Raw genomic sequence first — 19615 nt, 5'->3', positions numbered from 1 at the left:
GCTCTCTTCCCTGCCATCACCCCCCTCACTGAATGGTTAATCAGAGGAGAATAACTCGTTAAAAACTAATACTTATTCAAACAGCTGTAGGATCCCATCTGCTCACGCAGAACGGAGTGCAGAACTAGCGGCGGCCACAGTGATACCAGACAGAAGCCAGCAGAAGGTATGAGTTCTGTCAACATCTCTATAGCCAGATTAAGTTACGTTTGGCAGACAAAGTTTTTGAGTACAGCAAAGACACTACCATTACCATAAAGATGTGGTTAAGTTTTTAGCACATGCATTATGGTATTTAATGTATTTCCAAAATAAAGCTTGCTGAAAGTCTCACTAGTGGCCTATGTACTATTTAACACCAACCAAAGTTTTGCTGGTGTGTTTCTGGTGTACCCACGACATCTTTACCTGTGGTAAAGATGCTCAATAGCTTATGCAGATTTTCCCAAATAAGAATCAGCAAAAGAAACAGTATCACCGTGCATCTTGTGCTTTGTTTATGCCATATTTTAAAGAACTGTTCTAGTAGAAAATTTCGTACAGGTGCTAAGTGACAAAATAAAGTGCTGATTTACATAACTATTAAATGCTAGAACAATGCAATCTTTTCCAAGCCTGGAGATGAGGGTAAAGATTTTTAAGAAAGCAGGAATTATTTTTCTCTAACAGGGTACAACAGGAGTTTTAGCTCCATGCTTGCTCTTAACAAAGTTAGTGGTCCATAACTGCTAGTGATCTGAACGTTTGCAATTCTCCAACAACCTTGAATTACATTAATTTCTAAGTCCTACTTTTGCTGCACTTATATCTGTGGCAAGATGCGATGGGGTGGAGAAGAGCAGGCAAAGATATATTCCTTTTTCTAGGATCTCCAAAATTTGGAGAGAGACTGCTAACATTGGTGGGCAGAGTTTCTGGGGAAAAAACAAATATCCTAATCAGAGTTTATCAAATACTAGCAGACTGACCCAGACAGCAAAGAAATGAAGGAATATGCTCTAACAGTGACCACATTTCAGTCTAAACCTACTGCTGACTGCAATCAGTAGGAACACGTCCATGGATTGCAGTGGTTCTGGATCAGGCTCGTACTACCTTCTACAACATTTCTTGCAGAATAACGTGTTACTCAACTTGGATCAAGATACCCAAAGCATGACTTTCTGAAGTGTCATAGTTGAAGAGCAACGTAAAAGCCTTAGGTGAATACATGGGCAAATAAATTTGGACAAAACCCTCTAGAATTTAGAATATTCTCTTGATATGTGTTTAAGAGACTTCTGTGCAGAGAAATTAAATATGTCACCTACTTATGAAATGGAAGCAGTTTGGCTGCCAATTGTATGAGCTGTGTTGAAACAGCTGCTCTAGCAACTGTTTTTACTATTAAATTCTTCAGTGATTCTCTTAATCCCAAATTAGATACCTCTTTCCTTCAATCACCAGTTTATATAAAAGCTCTCTCCTCACAAGGCAGGGTTTCACTGAGGATAACAAACAACTGCAGGTCTGCTTAAAGCACTGCCCTTGTGTTTCTCTATGGCTCACGTCTCCCTCACCCTGTTTCTTATTTCTCGGTGGGTGGCACACTGAGTGCTCACAACTCTGTCCCCTATGTGTTTGTAAAAGAATCCAGAACTATATTTGAGTTCGTAAGATTTCACAGCCTGTCATTACCTTGCAGAGTGCAATTAAGACTGTCCACATACAATTCACTTTCCTACTTCACCATCACAATCTCCTTTCCTCTTTCCTAAATATGTACATAGGAATACCTATAACTGACTCACTTTAAATGGCTTGCTATTAGAAGCTTCAAACTTGCCATCATGACAGTGCAACTTCCTTGTCTTTTTAACATCTTTCCTGTTTTTTTTTTTTCTGAGCCTGCTTTGCAAAGATTGGATGCAGACAAAGGAATTGGCTGGATTATGGAGAACTAACTGCAGTCTGCCTCTGAGTGATGGATGCCATCGCAAAGCTGCTGTTTGCTTACAGGAACCTAGCTGAGCCATGGCAGAACATACAGGAGGCTCACGCATAATGCTGTGAGAACTTCAGGAAGTTCGCTCAAAATATCCCGATCCAACAACCTCAAAAATCATATATATTTACACCTGATGCTGTTGGCTTCCTACATTTCTCCTTTGTTAGCTGTTTTTAAAGCATGTTCACCGACAAGCGTCTTTCAGCCATACCTCCAGACCTGTTTATCAAGGGAAAGCCAAAGCCAAGATCTGCAGTGGAGTTGTCTTATTTTACAATGCGCTTTCTCACAGAAAGAAAAGCTTATTTCCTCACCTTTGTGGCCTAGAGTCCACACTTTTTGATCAGTTCTCAATTATAACCCCACATAAGCAGCAACATTTTTATTCCAAATATCCATACCTGTAAAGCAGCCAGCTAAGCCTCCCAGCCTGTTGGTCTCCTGAGCAATTTCAATATCCATCTCAACAATGCAATGGATGTATTTGCATTTTGTAGTGCACACGTTATTCCCCAGGTTTCACTCAGCACATCACTCTGTTGATGCATTCTGTGGGATATATGCTTTTGTTTTTTAATTTGATCTTCCTCTTTTTAATTTGCATTCACTTATCTTTTTTCCACAGATCCTTCATCTCAACCTAACCATTTTGTACTGACACTTCTTTCTTTCATTAATGTTTTGTTCCCTAACAGTTGTTTTGTTCTTTTACTCACTGGAGGCATAGCTAATACAGCTTTCTTTTCTGAGGCAATGTCTCCATGACTTCATTAAATTTTATAATATGAATTCAAGCCCTTTTGTTCCAAGGCAGTATTTTCCTCCATCTCCTGTATTTTTAAGACGAATTTGGTGCCCTTAGTTTGAGTGGGAGGTCCTTATGCCTGGTTATACATTAAAATCCATACCAGATCCATGTTTTTTGTAAATGTGACACTTGAAAGTATTTTTATTTACTCCGGCTAGTATCTCCTTGCAAAAAGGCTGGCTGTTTAGTTTCAAAATATTAATTGACTTTTAAACTATTCCATATTGCATTAACTGACTTTTCGCTATGAGGAGCTGACTGACTTATTAGAAAAATTGACAAAATCCATCCCTGTCTGCTTCCTTCTACACTTCCAAAGTATTCTTCTGGGACATCTGGCTTTTAGTGGTTTTTTGAAGCTATGTCCCAGTTGTTGGAGACATTTTCTTTGCTCAATTTTCTTTAGTCGTTCCCATGGAAATTATAGAGGTGGCCTGTCAGCCGCAATCTGTGACTCGATGTCATGAACTTTGACCTTTCTGACTTTCTAAAGTATACTTCTAGTATTAAGACTTAATTTGGCTTGGATAGAGGCATCCTGTTCATTTCAAGTGATAATTCTATTTTATTAGAAAGCTGGAGGTATGTTTTACAACCAAATTGCCTTCCTTTTGAATTCGATGTAGAGAGTTCTGTAATTGTGATCCTGTTTACAATTTTCTTTCCTCCTTTCAGCCAAGTCTTAGAGAAAGACACAAGACCATTTTTTGGAACATCTACAGTACACTGACCATTTTCCTACCTGCTCTGCTTTTAATGCCTGAGACTCTCCCTGTAGAAGGTATACACAGGTTATTTATGAACTCTGCATGTTTTTGGACAAATGTGTTTTGACACCACACACAGAAAAACCTTCAGACTTCACATACGACACTGAAGTGCAGCAGAATAACTGAAACGGAGATAAAACAGAACAAGTTGCAACAGAGCACTTCCAGCTTTCTGCTGCACGTACGTATCACAAATCCAGTGTCCTGCTATGGATTTGGACTTTGTCCTTGAAATACAATGACTTTCCTGACATCTCAGAGACACCGGGCAGTTGCCACAGCAATCAGTTTTATTATCTTGCAGAGTTAACTAAAGTTGGTTAAGCAAATCTTAAACTGTTTGATATTGGATTTAAGCTAATCTTTTAATGAGCACATCAGCTTGGTTCCCAAGCTTGTGCTGTAGCATGCAAGAATGATCTTTTTTCTTTGCCTGTATTTCATCTTGGCTGGTTTATTGCAATGTATCCTGGAGGTCCTTCAGTACAACCAGTATTGCCATTAAAACTGATTCTAAATTCATCTGCCAGGACTTAAAACCCAAATAAAACCATACACATATTTCATTTATAATGAGATCACCACATTGGAAAATACAGACAGCTAAGATTTTGCTGCATTTTCAATGAAAGTACAGCTGTCAAGATAAAAATTGTATTTAAAAAATATCCCTGAGTTACTGATATTACTTTAGATGATTAAAACAGAAGAGAAAGTTAATAATCAAGTATACCGTAGAATATACTTCTTAAATATTATTTGTATTTCACGTGACTAGGATGATGAAATTCGGTGGCCCATTCATTTTTGCGCCCTACTTAGTTCTAATCCTATTTAAGACTCCAAATTATCAAGTCGTCTTAGTTTTGTAGTTATGTCAGGGAAATATTGGAAAAAAAATATTTACATTGAAAATTAAAAAATACTCACAATTGGTTCTCAAATCTTTGTCTTGACCCTCTTATCTTAATTTAAATCAGTATGAGAAATGGGGGGTATACAGACTTTTTTCAGCTAAACGGACCTACAAAATATTTTTCTATCACCATGCCCTTCACTGTTTTCCACCACTTTGGAGGGAAAATCTGGGCATTACTAAAAATAATGAAAAAAAGAAATCTTAACAGGAGATTAACATTATATTATCTTAACATTATATTATGCACCAGTACATATACATATATGTAACTGTATAATATGTGTCCAGTAATGTGGTTTCACTGACAGACTGTGACTTCGGTGCTTCTGGACTGGGTTGATAAATTATTTCATTGCCATTAAAGTTTCGGCAAACTCCCCGCCCCATTTATGAAAGTGTATCTGCAGATGCTCTTTTTAACCAGGTGAAGGATGCTCAAATTTAAACAGTGCTACAAGGCAGCAATGGCATTTCCTGCAATACCTGCAGTCTGCATCAGCATTGCCACCCTCTGCCTGCCATAAAGCACAATTTTGGGCTCAAAAAACCCCAAAAAGCCAATTCAGTAGAGCCATGTAACGAAGTCAACTGATGAGAGGAACAGTGGAAAATTGAGAGGCAGTCTATTACTAAGAAGTAGCGGAGCACCAAGAAGGTCCCTGGAAGGTAATTTGGTAGAACAGCAGCAGTGTTATGGGACAGAGCAATGCTGACACCGTTACCAAGAACCACTGTGCCAGTGCATGGCACTTGTCAGTGCAGATGGGTCAACATCAAAAAACAACCAGGATGTCACATCCCTCAGCTGATGGCTATTACCATGACTGCACTGCTGGGTCAATCCTGTGCAACATACTGTTAGATGTCAAGGAGGAATGTAAATGAAGTATACAACATGAGAAGGGGGACAGATTTTTTTGCTATGTGGGATGGAATAAGTTAAATCAAAGTGATTTAAAGCAAAAAAATTAATTGTGATTTAAACCAACAAGCAGGGAATTCTTATTTAAATAATTGATTTTAAACCTTGCTTTTTCATCTGTGCTCCTTGGTTAGTCAATTCCCCTAGGTCGGGAATGCTCTGACAAGTTGATTTGCAGCTAATTACAGGCTGCACTAAAATTGTGATTTCTTTTTGTTAACCAGGAGAACACACTATATACATATTTAAGTAATGTCAGTATATTAATTTCAGATTCTGCTAGACAATGGTGAATGATGACTCTTATTTAATAGACAATTAACTTTGTCTTGTGATTTGTGTCAAGTCACTTTCTGATGACGTTTTTGGGATTCAATTAAAATGCAGAAATCCTGCATATTGAAATAAACTTGGTTAGTAAAATAAAGGCAAGAACACTCAAGTGCAAGAAAAAGCTAATGAAACTTGCTAAGTAATCCATTCTTTCTGTTTGAAGAACCTTATCTCTTCATGACATAGGTGTTATAAAACTTTGCTTTTGATCCAAAGAGTTGGAAATGTTTTTGACTCAACTCTAGAGGCTACCTCATAAATTGACTGCATGGGGACTCCGGCCCCTTGAGTCAATGCTGTTTTCATGCTCTATAGAGTAAGACCTAAGTGCTCAATCTATTTAATTTATTGAAAAGGAGGTGAAAAGATAACATAAATGATTGCTGCATAGAAGTACTGAAGGGAAGGTATTTTGCAGGCTTGGCTCTTAAAATCTAGCAGAAACAATATTTACCATAGTACTAGAAACTAAAATTGTGTAATTTCAGACTTAGGAAAAAAAAAAGGCATAATCTTTTTAAACAGTAAAATAATTAATGTCTGTAGAATGTAATGAATTCTCCACAACATGATGTTTTAATTCTAGGTGAGATGCTTCTGTAAATATATTTATAAAAGTAATGCGATGGATCAAAATTGAAGTTTAGTTTGATGCAAAAATACAGAAGGTCTTGGAGGGCTCAGGCAAGGTGATCAAAAATTGTCCTTTCTGGCTTCATACCTAGAAATGGAGGATGTGCTGCTTTTAGTTACTGCCTTAAGAAGTGCAAGTTGCATGGTCAATCTAAAGGGAAGCTTCCAGCATGGCAAGACTACATGCTGCCACTGTACTGCAAGGCTAGTTCCTTAATATATTTGCAAATTTCCCAGTTTAAGATGCATGTTACCTTTAAGACATATTCCTGTGAGCCAATTACCAGTTTGCTCAGCTGTCTCCTCCCAGCCACAGCAATACAGCTGAACTCATCTACACAGCCTGAACTCGTTTTTCCATGCTAGCAATTATTTTCTAATGCTCTTACTGCCTTTCCAGTCCCACCCCTTTTCTCAACAAAAATGCATGTTTTTCAATAATACGAGGATTCCAGAGAAAGTCTGGAGTATTAGCTTTCCTTTGGAATCAGCGTTTCTCACTAGGAAGATGGCTGAGCTTTCTGATCTACACTCATCATGTCACCAGTATCCCGTCTCAGTGTCTGACAGTCTGCTTTTGGTCACAGCCAGCTTTTCCATCAACACAGAAAAGAACGTGTCCTTGAACACGAGATTTCTCCAAACAAGGCTGCCATTGGCAAGACTGTGATTTACATTAAAACAGACTTCCATAAAAGCAAGCTCAAAAATAAAACCATGAACAAACAGAGCAGTTTCAGCTTCATATCTGTTCCATAGCTCCATCAAGAAAATATTCTGGATTACACCAAGAAGACAGGCATTAAAAATAGTTTAAAAAATACAAATGCTTTTCTGGCTCCCACACCCTTGCCCTGCTCCTCTTCCCAAAAGAAGAGGCTGAGAGGTGTAAGAACCAAGCCATTCTCCTTCCTAAGCAGGAGGATTTAACATTGCTTACTACTACTACTCAGCACTACTTAGCTGTAGCCCCAGGGCAACATGTAAGTATTGAGTGCAAAGAACTGTACCTCTCTTGCAAAGCCTTCCATTCTGTCTTTCCCACTTTGCTGCTTTTCTGCAGACAGAACAGCACAATGCGGTGTGAGATGAAGACCTGCCACTCTCCTGCCACAGCCACTTATCATCTAATTCGGATGTTTGCCTCTGTAGACATTTCCAAACCAAGTCTACAGACCGGCATTATTTTACTTAGAAGCTTAACTACGTAGCTCAGCTGGCCACTCATTAAGCCAGTCACATACAAAGCCTTCCTCCAAAGGCTGCTGCCTCCTGTTTTCAGCTTTTAATTAAACATGTAACCTTACACAGGAACAGATCCTTCACTCAAAGGCAAAAAGGGCACCACTGAGCTCAGTGAGACCGCTACACTGGATTAGCCGCTGCATCTACTGAAAAGGCAAGCACACTCGACACAGCTGAATTCCTCAAATGCAGTTAATACTGACTTACATCACCTGAATTTGGCCCATAATAGCTAGGCTTAAATTAGCAGCTTCAGAGAAAGACAGAAAAATAAAAAACAAATGGGCAAAGCAGCAATGATATTTCAAAGCTCAGATTTTTACAACCCAGCAGCAGATGTGCTCGGATGCTGCTGGCAGTCTGACTTCCCCTTTTGTGCAGGATGCCTGCCTTTGCACAGGAATGGGGTAGTGCCTTAGGGGCACCAGACATTCATGAAGCTGTTTGGCAGGTGATCATTCCTCTTTCTTGCTCAGTGGGGAGGAAAACCAAAGCTCTCAGTTTGTCCATGCCCACACACGCTGGCATGAGTCCTGCTGGCTTCCAGGTAAGCAGAACAGTTTCACTGTGTAGGTCCCAGCTACTCTTGACATAGCACAGATCCCCTCCTCCCTCCTCATCCAGTGAAACTGGCCGCAGTCCAAGCTGCTTTCCTCTCTTCCTTGCGTGTGCCACACCACAGCAGCAGGCAAAGGTCATATCTTCCTGGACTCAACACAATACTGCAATAAGAATCTGTTTCCCAGCATCTACAACCCTGACCTGAAGCCACTTTAAGCATCTCTTATTAAACTGGACTTAAATGGCTTAAGCACGCAGACAGTTATATATCACATCCTACCAAATTCAGCTCAGTGGTTTGACCAAGATGAGGACAGGACAAGACAAGGAGGGGAATAAACCCAAGGGCAGGAAACCGTGAACTAATAATACTAGAATGCTGGGGAAAAGAAAGCTGCTCTTTGAGGAAATACTACCTCTGCATTTCTTTCTACCTTCCTATTTCTTTCTCTTATTTTTTTAAATAATGCTGCCCATTACAGTAGTATTCATGGATCCTCCACTGAGAATAGGCTGGCAAATGGGTGGTTTTTACCTGGATTCCTCTATACTCCTGGGCAGTCAGCCATGAGAACAAAAGAAATCACTCATTTCCATTAGTGGCTGGCAATGAGACTGCATCCCCTTCTTCTGGATTTAGACTTCACCGTAGCAATCTAGTAATTTGTGACTGCCAGGGCTTAATTACTGCAGTAACATGAAACTGCAAAACTTATAAAATGTAAGTATAAAAGGCGGCAGCCGACTGCTGGACTGCAGGCACACCCAAGGGTGTGCTGTCCTAAGGCTCTGCTCCTGCCAGGGTGGAAACCCTCCGGAGACCCGGCAATGGCACGGCCTCCGTGCAGCAGTGCGCGTGTTCGGGTCGGGAAGCACACAAAACCCTGCTGAAGTGCAGGCCCTCTCACTCTCCAGCATAATCTTCTTAGGCACTGAGAGAAATGACACCCTTCACACCGATCTTCAAAAGCTTATTGAATGTTTGGATGACTTCCTAAATAGTGAGTCCCAGCCAGCTAAATACTCAAACCTGTCACAAGAGCTGGAGAGTCATGTTTCCAGCAAGATAAACGGCAGTTTTGGGAAGAACACTGTGAAATTCACGATCTGATCTACCTTTAAAAAAAACCCCAAACAAAACACAAAAACGCAGGGTGCAGCGGTGAGCAGTACAAACACCCAGGGGACAGGCTGAGGATGCAGCAGGTTTGAAAAGGAACGGGACAGAAGGAATACAGAGAACACTGCTGCAGAAAGCAAGGGCATGTCTGCATCCGCACTCTTGTGCTCGCTTCTGGTCATCCTTGCTTGAAAGGAATACTGGAGGAAAAAAAAGAATTCTGGGTGATGGAAGTTACTTCACTGGGAAATTCCATTTTATAAAGATTGAAAAAATAAGGTTGATCAGCTTGAAGGGAAAACAAATAAAAAGAGACATGATACAGGACTACAAAAATTGCTGTAGAGAGTTACACTGGGCACCAATTGCTAATTTATTCTTGTAATTCACAAGGAAGTACTGAACAAAATTGAAGTTTAAAATAGATAAAAAAGAGTGTGCATAATTAAACTACATCTAACTAACCTGTAAAAGACACTGCTAAAAACATAACAGGAGACAAGAGTGTTGGAGGACTACAAAAAAAGATGGCTATTTACCTAGGAGACTAAGAATATCCACAGTCAGTCAGGAAATAGATACAGGACACACTGCTGGAAAGCAGGCTTCTGTTAGAAAAGCCAGTTACTGCACAGGATGAATTTCCAAAACGATGGCTGACACAAATATCATTTGAAGGCAGTAACTAAACTATAGACACATTCTTTGGTTTAGAAACCACGTACATTAAAAATGCCTACAAACGTCCGACAACGTCTTGTGAGACAGCCTTTATACATTGGTTTCCAAAAGTAAGATATTCTTTGTATTTTCATCTGGAATTGGACACAGCATTACATATTTATCAATCAATCTCTCCAGTGACACCTTTGAATGTAAATAGCTCAGTGGAAAAAGAAAAAGAAGCAAAAAGAACCTATTCACTGATTTCCTAAATGCCAGCACTAGTTCACAACAAAGAATCTCTTCTTGCTTGTAAATAGCTGGGTTTGCTTTGCTTTTACAAATTATCTTGCCTGTAGGTCCAAGAAGTGGACTGGGCAACCCCTTTAAGGTCTTTCCCAGCCCTCTAATTCTAAAGGGGGAATATTTTTCTATTTTTGTTTTCCTCCCACTGCTTCCCACTATCTCTTCTAGCATCCTCTCGCTCCCCTTTCTGGCTTGCTAAATCTTACACTCCGCTATTAGAACTCCCATAGAAACAGGGCTGAAATCTCTGAAATGCTTCCTTTTTGTTATGCCCCACTGGTTTCAGACTAGAATTACTCTTCATTGAGTTGATAAGGATTAAAAATTAAAAAAAGTCCTCAGAGAATTCACGCTCATTTCCACAGTGTTCAGTTAAAGCACAGAGATGCTCTACTGGAGTAGGACTGCTAGCCAGACAGTCCTTGCAGCAACAGTGGGACTTCAGTAGCAGTGGCTGCTGTAGTGGAGGCTTTCCACAGCAGTACTCTGTCAATGCCAGCTAGGATTATATCACTATAAACTCGGTCATTTATGCCCTGCTACGACCCGTTATAACTCTTGCAGAGCCAGCTTCCTCAATGTCATGTTCTCTACCTGTGGATCATGACTCTTGCTGACATGTTCAATGACAGACTTTTTTTTTTAAATTCAAAAGTCCAAATTAATAGTACAGTTATAAAGATGGCACTGAATCAGCAGCAGAAGGTGACAAGACAAAACTGCAAAATAATCTTTATTTGTTGGAGCCTGACATCAGCTGTGGGCTGATTTCCCTACCCATCAGAGGGAGGGTGAACCAGTGTGTGTGTATGAGGCTCAGTGCTGTACCTGGGTAAGGATGCATACTGCCTTTCCATCCCCTCGTAGCGGAGACCGTACGAACTCCCATCTGGACCTTTTCCAGGCACCTGTGGAGAGGAGAGTAATTAGAGATGAAGATCAATTATGCAGCCCAGCTACTAACAATGCATCTCAAAACGATAAGCAGAGAACACATGATGCTGCAACATGCCAAAATCAACAAAAGAAAGGCAGGGGCTCAAAGAAGCTCCAAATCCCATACATAATCTTATCACTGCTAACAAGAAAGGCTTCTGTATCAAAGAACTGTTTAGAACAGGTACAATCTTCAGAGCCTTTTCCTCATCTGCGTGCTAGCCAGGATACTCTCCCCTTCCCTGGCTGGCCTTCCTCCTAGAATTCAGTAACATGAGGCCGTAATCTAATTAAGCACATCCCTTCTGATTCCAGTGACGTAACTACTTGAATCACAGCTAGTACCAAGTACAAACTTGTGTGTTTCGCTCAAGTTTAAAACGTGATATAAACAGGCTTTACTTTCATTCTTAACACAAATCCAGAAACTTTCCCTAACGCCACTGCAAAGCTAAGTACCCAGCTGGGAGTTAAGTGCATTTATCATGCTCTGGTGCCATTTCAAAAGTGAAGCATTAGTGCGCTCAGTCAAAATGCCAGCTCGCTACTTGGTTTGTTTTCAAGATGGCAACCAGAGTTGGCTGCAGAGCGCAATTCTATCGGGAAGGCTCCAACTGGGGTACAAAATGGTGAACTTCAATGCTTTTAGCACACAGGAGCTCTCCCAATTTCACTCACTCAATGCCTGCTGATGGCCCAAAGTGTTAAGAGCCTTGTTAAAATGGAGCTATTAGTCTTTTCCTCCATAAATGCAGGAGGCTCTGACTGCCTTCAGTGTTTCCTACATTAGTATGTATTCCTATTCCGGTGCTGCTAGAATCAGCAGTTTTATAAAGCAATATACTAAGAGGCCATTTAAAATCCCCTTCCCCTTTTACAGATTAATAGCAGAAAGGAAGATTTAATGCCTTTTCAAACATTTTTAACAATTCATTAAAAAGAAAAGAATAAATCACACCAAGCTTTCAGCAAATGCCTGATTATAGAAGGAAAAAACAAACAAAAATTAACAGGTTTTTCACATTCTACAGGTTAGAGTACATTTCTGTCAGTCCTGTAATTTATGCACAATATACCATTCTCACTGAAGAGATGTATAAGCTTTTACAATGGGAAAGGTTGTGCACTTAGCTGTAGTAAGTCTTATCCACCTTTACATAGCATTTCTGTTTACAGTCTCTTGTGGACCCACTACATAAGCCAAGTCCAATACAGAGAGAGGCACTATCCCTTGGAGCTATCAGGCAAGCTTAGGAATTATTCTAGACAAATACTGTTATGCACCTTGCCACTCACTGAACATCCCAGATACTCATAAGTGAAAAAAAATTATTTAGCACAGGCCTCTTGCTAACTCTCCTTTATCTGACTCAAAACAGAAAGCAGTCCTCATGGAACTGATGGCCACAAGAAATAACCACCTCTGATTCAAAATGACCCATGCTTTAGCAGTGCCTGACTTTGGATGAGCAAAAAATAACAGTAATTGCCCTACATTTCAAAAAGAGGGCAGTAGGCTAAATGGATCATTCATTCATTTTTTTCACCAGAAAAAGTGACATGTAGAGAGAATTTATAAAGATAGAGTCACTTAGGTGAAGACTCACAGCCACTTTGGCTGTTCTTACACTGCTAATTTTATCAGGTTGGTAATTTCCCTTAATTCACCACGTATGCCGGTGAGAGAAGAGCCTCCACGCTTCTGCTGTTTCATGAAGAAGAACGAGGGGACAAGAAATGAATGTGTAATTTGGTTCGCTCAGCACAAAAGTCATGTAGTATACAGTCTACCTGCGTGGCTGTAGATAGGCTATTAATTATGTGCAGCGGCAAGACGTTTATGAGCTAAAGGATGAGCCTGGTAACTCTGCATTTGCCACCCTGTGCAAGTTTCCTGGTGATCACTCTCACACCTAGCAGGAATAACAGCAGCCAGTCAATGTGCAAAACCACAAACAGATTCGGAATTGCATCAGGATTGAGCAGTGATCCCCAAACTTATACCAGTCACCATAAAGTAAAAAAATATTTACACCGCAAGGCCTTTTTGCAGCCTGAAAACACCCCTTTTCCGACGGCTTCCTACAGACCAAATAGAAGGCTATACCCCCCGCCAGGTCTGTTTGTATATATGATTTGAGAGACAGTTGCCATAGAAACACCCTGGCGGTGGATACACAATTTTGCTAATTTGGATCCATCGAGTGGCTGAGTCTCCACACCCTATATAAAACCCCTGATGCACTGGAAAAGCATGTTCTGGCTCTGCACGGCTAATTAAAGACTCGCCATTTCTTCTCCTTTCCCTTCTCCATCTGTCCATGCGACAGTAAAAATGTATCATCACTCAGCCACCAGCAAAATGGTGCCTGGAATAAAATACTACCCCAATGAAAAGAGAAATTGCAAAAACGGAAACTCTTCCTTCATAGAAGTTATTTATGTTTCAGAGAGAGTCAAAACAAAGGGTTCTTTGCCGTCTTTTACAACAAATTAAGCTAAAAATCGGCATGAAAGGTAATAATTAACAAGATCAAAATATTCCAGCTTCTCCTCCTTCCTTGAAACAGGATGTATGCAGCTGGCCCTCAGTCCAGGTGCAGAGGTTTTAACCACTTAGTTAATAATCACAAAATATTTAGGCGAACAAACAGTAACCTTAATAAAAAAAGAATTAAAACTTCGAAGTCCTATCAAAGCCAAATGGATGCTGACCATGAGGTGACCAGCGAGGCACGGGAGCTGATGGAAGGTGCATTACTTGGCTGAGTCCATATCAGAGGCGGCTGGAAGAGTTTTTGAGACCAACACCCCCATCAGTAAAGAGAGAACATGACAGCAGATAAAATATACATTTCACAAATGTATGGTAATGCGTAGCAGAAAGAATGATCCAAAACATGCTCCTGTATTTTTAGGGTTTAAATTAACAACATCAACTTACATAAGAGCCATCATTATGAAGAGATCATCTCTTAGTCTAGAGCAGCCTCAACTAACAAGCAAAACATGAATATGCAAAAATAACGGGGTAGAGAGAAACACAGAAACAGCGATCATCCCATCAGTGCAATTAAAAGAGCAGCATGCTTAAATTGAGGAAAGGAAATGCTATCTTTATCAAAAAACAACAACAAACAATTCATGAAACTTAACTGTTGCAAAGTACGGCCACTTTGTAAAACGGAAAATGAATAAACTGGATACACATATGAAGCAGAACAACTAGCACCAGGTTAGCAGAAGACAGTAAAGCCTTTGACAGGTTGAAGAGAGGTAAAGCCTCAAAGAGTCAGCCATTCCCTGAAAGGGAGAGCAGGCAGAAACCTCTGTACCAGCAGGTTATTCTCTTAGTCGCCCCTTTGGGAATCCCGATGAATTCTCTGAAGGACATAGCAGTGGCCACGCTTGGAGACAAGGTACCAGACAAACGGGCAAGGCATTGCATCCATATAACTCGATGCCTTCATGGTCAGGATTTTCTGTGTGCCAGAAAGGCATTTTCTTCTACATAGCTAGCAACGCTTTTGTTGTTCATGTCTCTTTTTTAAAAACCCAATAATTACCATCAGCAAACAAGATTTCTGCGATAGAAACACGTCACTTCAGAAAAAACCCTAAGACACCTCTGTATCTTTAATTAAACCCCTGCCAGTCCCCAGGGGCAGAACCAGGCTGAGGGAAGCACAGACTGAAGAGTGGTGTGGGCACTGTGTGCTGCTTTCCTCTCTCTAAGTCTACAACCTTCAGCAGGAGACCAATGTGAAGGGCCAAAAGGCAGAGAAGAACAAGCACAGGCTGCAGCTCCCTCCACTTCCCTGGACAAATGGAATCCACAGTTGTTTCAAGACAGAAAACTGTAGAAAGATTCATAGGTTCACGTTTCACATGCAGATCCAAAACAGACAGAAGGGGAAAGGAACTGTAAAGAAAAAGAGAAAACAAAAGCTGTGTAGGTGTCAGTGCAAGCTATGTCCCTGGCAAACACGGTAACTGTGGGGCACTTTGAGTTTTCTAATACACGGAAGTGATAAGCTAGCAGCAAATATCTCTAACTTGCCAATTCTCCCTAGGAAAACTTCCCAGGAAAAAAATAAAAAAGGTAACGTGAACATGCACTTGTAGATCAAGCCAGAAACAAGTATCTTAGAGCATTCAAATATCTGCAAATAAATTATAAGGTGTAAGTAGACTATATCTGCATGCAGGTATCTTGAAGTAAGTCTAAGATTTGCCTACAGGAAAATTCTGGCGCTGCAGAAGAACAGTTCTTTAAGAGCAGAGAAAGGATTTACTTCATCCAAGAAGCTTGAGACTACCTTGAAAACGGTGCAGAGAAGTGCAAGAGGGCGTGATTTTTCCTGGGAGACACTGCATTTCGTTCCTCCTCACCTGCCTTACACTGCCTTCCTCCTGGAGCATTTGTTAAAGACTAAAAGACTAGCTGCTAGGAGGAAAACCTCCCTTGCCCCTTTCATATAGATCAAGGTATTTGGGGTTGGACAGCCTTTGCGGTATGAACAATAACAATTATAGTGATCTTTTTTAAAGTTTAAGCTTCATAAATCAACTTTTTCTTGTGCATTTGCACACACTTCAAGGTGAGAGCTACCTCCATGCAAATGGAAGCCAGCAGCAGCTCCTTGCCCCTAACAGTGGAGACACATTTGGCAGGACAGTGTGTTTTCACCTAGGGCTCTACCTCCTGTCACAAATTCTCACCTGAGCTACCCGAGCTCCCTGCTCCATGTCGGTCCTGAGTGAAGTTGCCATGCTGAAGACCCAAGACCGTGGGTACTCCTCATAGAGAAAAGAATGATGCAGAGCCATTTTCATTCAGGGTGGCTGTCTCATAAAGCTGCAGTCACCGGTCCCTCTCCTGCAGGTATTTTATTTAGAGCTGCACACAGAAAACTTTGATCATCTTTGCAGAGATCAGTTTGTTAATAAATTTGTTTAAAGCTTCTTAACTAGCCATAGAAAAACCAAAGCTCAGACTCAGAAGTTTCACACTCTTAAAAAGGAATAATACACAGCGGGCGTTGAATTCAGGCTTACTCATTTTTCACTTATACACTAAACAGCTCCTTTGCCCTTTTAATTTTTCTTTTTAACCCTTTGTTTCCCCCACTTCTGAACAATAAGTCTCCTCCAAACATTTCAATTATCATTAAGATCAGGAAGAAAATGAGGAGCGTGCGCTGCCCACTAGATAAGTAGCAATAGCATAACTTCATGAAGGCTGATGTGATTTTAGCTACCTGTTTGTGAACCCAGTGCAAAACACTGCTGACTCTACTTGAGTCATGCCTGACTTACTTAAAATTATGGGAGATCAGGAAGAGCTTACGAAGGTAGGAGTCCTGGGACTCCTAACTTTTTCATTTATTCACTGTGTATGCTCAGGAAAGTCACTTGAGCTTGTGCATTGTGGTTTTCTGCCCAGAAAAAATGGCGTGATACTACCATTGTATTTTATACGACTGATGTGCACTAAAATACAGGAGCCATCCCAGGAAGGTTGCAGAGTGAGACACGTGCTCTGCTATCACCCAAGTGCTTTGAAAATGCCACCCAGTTCTGCTTTTTGCCTGAAAGTCTGTGTATAAACATGGCACGTAGAACTGCTGCATTGCTTAGTACATTTTTCAATAGTCTTGTGATCATCTGTTAAAGGACTTGATTCAGATGCTGGTTTGACCTCTGTTCTCAAAGCTCTTCTTTTGTCTGTGAGCGTTTCTAATCACATGGGTTGAGATTCAGCGTGCCAAAAAGAGTCGTGGTATAACGGAATTTGCCCTTTAACCTTCAGGTCTCCCCTCTGCTGAGACACAGTTGGTTTTTGTTTTCAATTAAGTGAAAACTGAAGAAAAACTGAGAGAGGTAAAAGTGGATTTGTTCCCCACCCTGGTCTCAATGTTTCATACACAGGTGAAACACCAAAATTCACCCATTTTATTTTTTGCATTTCAACAGTCTGCCTGATTCTGGGGACCGCAAGTGAAATTTAAGAGCATGATTAGACTCACTAACACTTTCTTTAACTGTTAAAACAGAGGTGGGTTATGTAAGGCAGTGAACTGGATGTTCCATGTGAAATGGAAGAAGTTGATCACAGGGGTCTTCTTAATTCCTTACTGCTGTGATACCCTAATTATCCCACCCTCCAAGACCTCCAGCATTTACACAGAAAACATGTTTTCCTCCATCCAGCTTTTTTATGTTTTCCATCAAAAGGTAAAAATTAAAAATTCTACCAGTGTCCACGATTCAAAAGAATTTTCCTGATGTTTTCCTTACCTACACAAAGAGGGATGTATTTTGCTTTCCTGGTTTTGCAATGAAAGTTGAAACAGTGATTTTGCGTTATTATAACACTCATCATTTCTCCCTCTAATTTGGATGGTTTTTAATAAAGCTCCATTGATTCCACTGAAAGAAATCCCTCCTGGCAAAAGCAGAACACACACGCTGATTGCTAAATATGCAGCAATTATCATATTCAGCAGCGCACTTTAATATCTTATTTATAGATGTATCTATCTATAATTTGCTTTAATTAAGTTGCATTGATTTTAATGACAGAAGCAGTCCTCAAAGAAGAGTCTAATGTTATATGAGCCCATCGTTACTGCTTTACCATTGTCTGGATGTAAGACAGCACCTTTAATACTTCTATTTGATATTCGTAGTGGTGCTTTTCTTCGCTGACTGGCTGCAATGGCAAACCAAGATGATGTTCCACAGGAACTCTCAAAACTACCTCCATCACTGGAGAGAGAGCACTTTCAACTTCCCTGTTACAAACTTGCTCATAGGACAGTTTAAGAATAAGGAAGGACGCAGTATCTTCCCAGCAGGTCCTGAGGAACCTTGCGTTTCTGTTCCCACTCCATTTTACAGACATCTTGGGAGTGTAATCATTAGAGGTTCTTAAATCATGGTCTGATGCCTTCAAAGTTTGTTTTGGGCAGCCTGGCACCTACTTTAAACTTTTCTATTTTCTTGTCAACAGAAAATACAGGGCAAATAATTTGGGAAGGTGAATCAACAGATGGCTATAGATGCCTGTTCACATCCCAATCACCAAGTCATGATCTTGTAGACTATTAAAGTTCTGTTTTCTGGGCTCCGTCACAGGGAATGTTGAGCCTTCTTTTTATTAAGCACACACTCACTTTCAGCATTTTATACTAGTCTGCCTTTGAGATTATTCCAGAGAACACTTAATACTATTAGAACTGTGACTAAGTTTGTCAAAAAACATCTTGAAGAACTAAAGGAAAGTATCACTGCACTCCTAGTAGAGTCTCACAGCCTTGGTTTCTGCTGGGTGTTACCACATACCTTGGCCCTGATTCAGGAAAGCATGCTAAATACTGATGAGGGTGGTTTGTTTTAATTTCAATAGCATTTGATTCCTCTTGGAGGCATTCCCAAAGCTAACATACACCTGCATCTCTCAGTGGCTGTATCTCCTTTTTGGGTGAAAATACACAGTAAAAACATTTATATCTCTGTATCCTGAACACGTCTTCACAAATCTGAACACAGCATTCTAGTGATGATGATCTCGGCATCTCCATCTCTGAAGTAACCCCATAAGATATTATTGGTCCACATCAATTGAGGATCTACCTCAGAGACTATTGAGGTAGCTTTATAACATTACTTATGCAGATCTTAATATATCATTCACTGTTAGTATTTTTTTTTTAAGTGAAAAATAAGTGCTGGCTTTTTAAATCACCACCTTTTGGAATATATCAGCACTGATTTTATAAGAATTGTTCATGTTAAAATGCAAGGGCATGATCTCAAAGGAAAAGCGCCAAAGTAGCTATGCAAGTACATTTTCAGTTTCTGGTCATCATTTTTCATTCACTGATTATTGCTTAAGTGTTGATTAATAGTTATGTTCATGCTGCTTGAATGCATTTCCCTTGGGTGAGAAAAACATCCTTGTCCAAAGGAAAAAAGAGATAGTAATCAAACCATCCTTTCTCTTCCCCATAAGAAACACAGACACACACTCCAGAGTCACTGATGATCTTGGTTTTGCTGGTGAGTAGTTTTGAAAATTTTCACTGAGAAAATCAGCTGTATGCAATCAGAACACTACTTGGTCAGTCAGATTGCTAGGCAATTAAATGCTCCCCTTCTGCCTGTCTCTCTGTACACATACATACACATACGTACACATACATACATGCGTATACACACAGATGTACATACTTACAGTCATTGTCCCTTCTCCCTATGCAATGAACACCAGGAACACTGATGACAGCAGCAGTGCTCCATGCTGGAATTAAGCAGGGCTGATTATCTCAGGATTTACTTTTCCTCCTCAGTAATGCCCTACCTCTTGTTCAAGGAGGTGAAACTAATGGTTTAGATTTAGAGAGAGTG

The 19615-nt window shown here is 40.3% G+C and overlaps 1 protein-coding gene across 5 annotated transcripts in view; it reads right to left on the bottom strand.

Moving 5' to 3' along the window:
• The window catches only part of PARD3B (par-3 family cell polarity regulator beta), a 433796-nt gene that overhangs the window by 20043 nt on the left and 394138 nt on the right, over window positions 1-19615 (bottom strand). For 3 of the 5 annotated variants that reach the window (XM_069781651.1, XM_069781652.1, XM_069781657.1), the window contains one exon: window positions 11096-11175. The exons of 1 other annotated variant lie outside the window; for it this stretch is intronic. In XM_069781651.1, coding sequence (XP_069637752.1) covers window positions 11096-11175 — 80 coding nt within the window. Of the gene's footprint in view, window positions 1-11095; window positions 11176-14577; window positions 15126-19615 lie in introns of those variants that run through there. One more of the 5 variants, XM_069781655.1, reaches the window with a different exon arrangement.

Source organism: Haliaeetus albicilla, chromosome 4 (genome assembly GCF_947461875.1).
Source record: "Haliaeetus albicilla chromosome 4, bHalAlb1.1, whole genome shotgun sequence".
In the NCBI taxonomy this organism is placed as follows: Eukaryota; Metazoa; Chordata; class Aves; order Accipitriformes; family Accipitridae; genus Haliaeetus; species Haliaeetus albicilla.
Note: the sequence above shows the minus strand (reverse complement) of the source record. Positions and strands in the feature narration are given on the sequence as shown.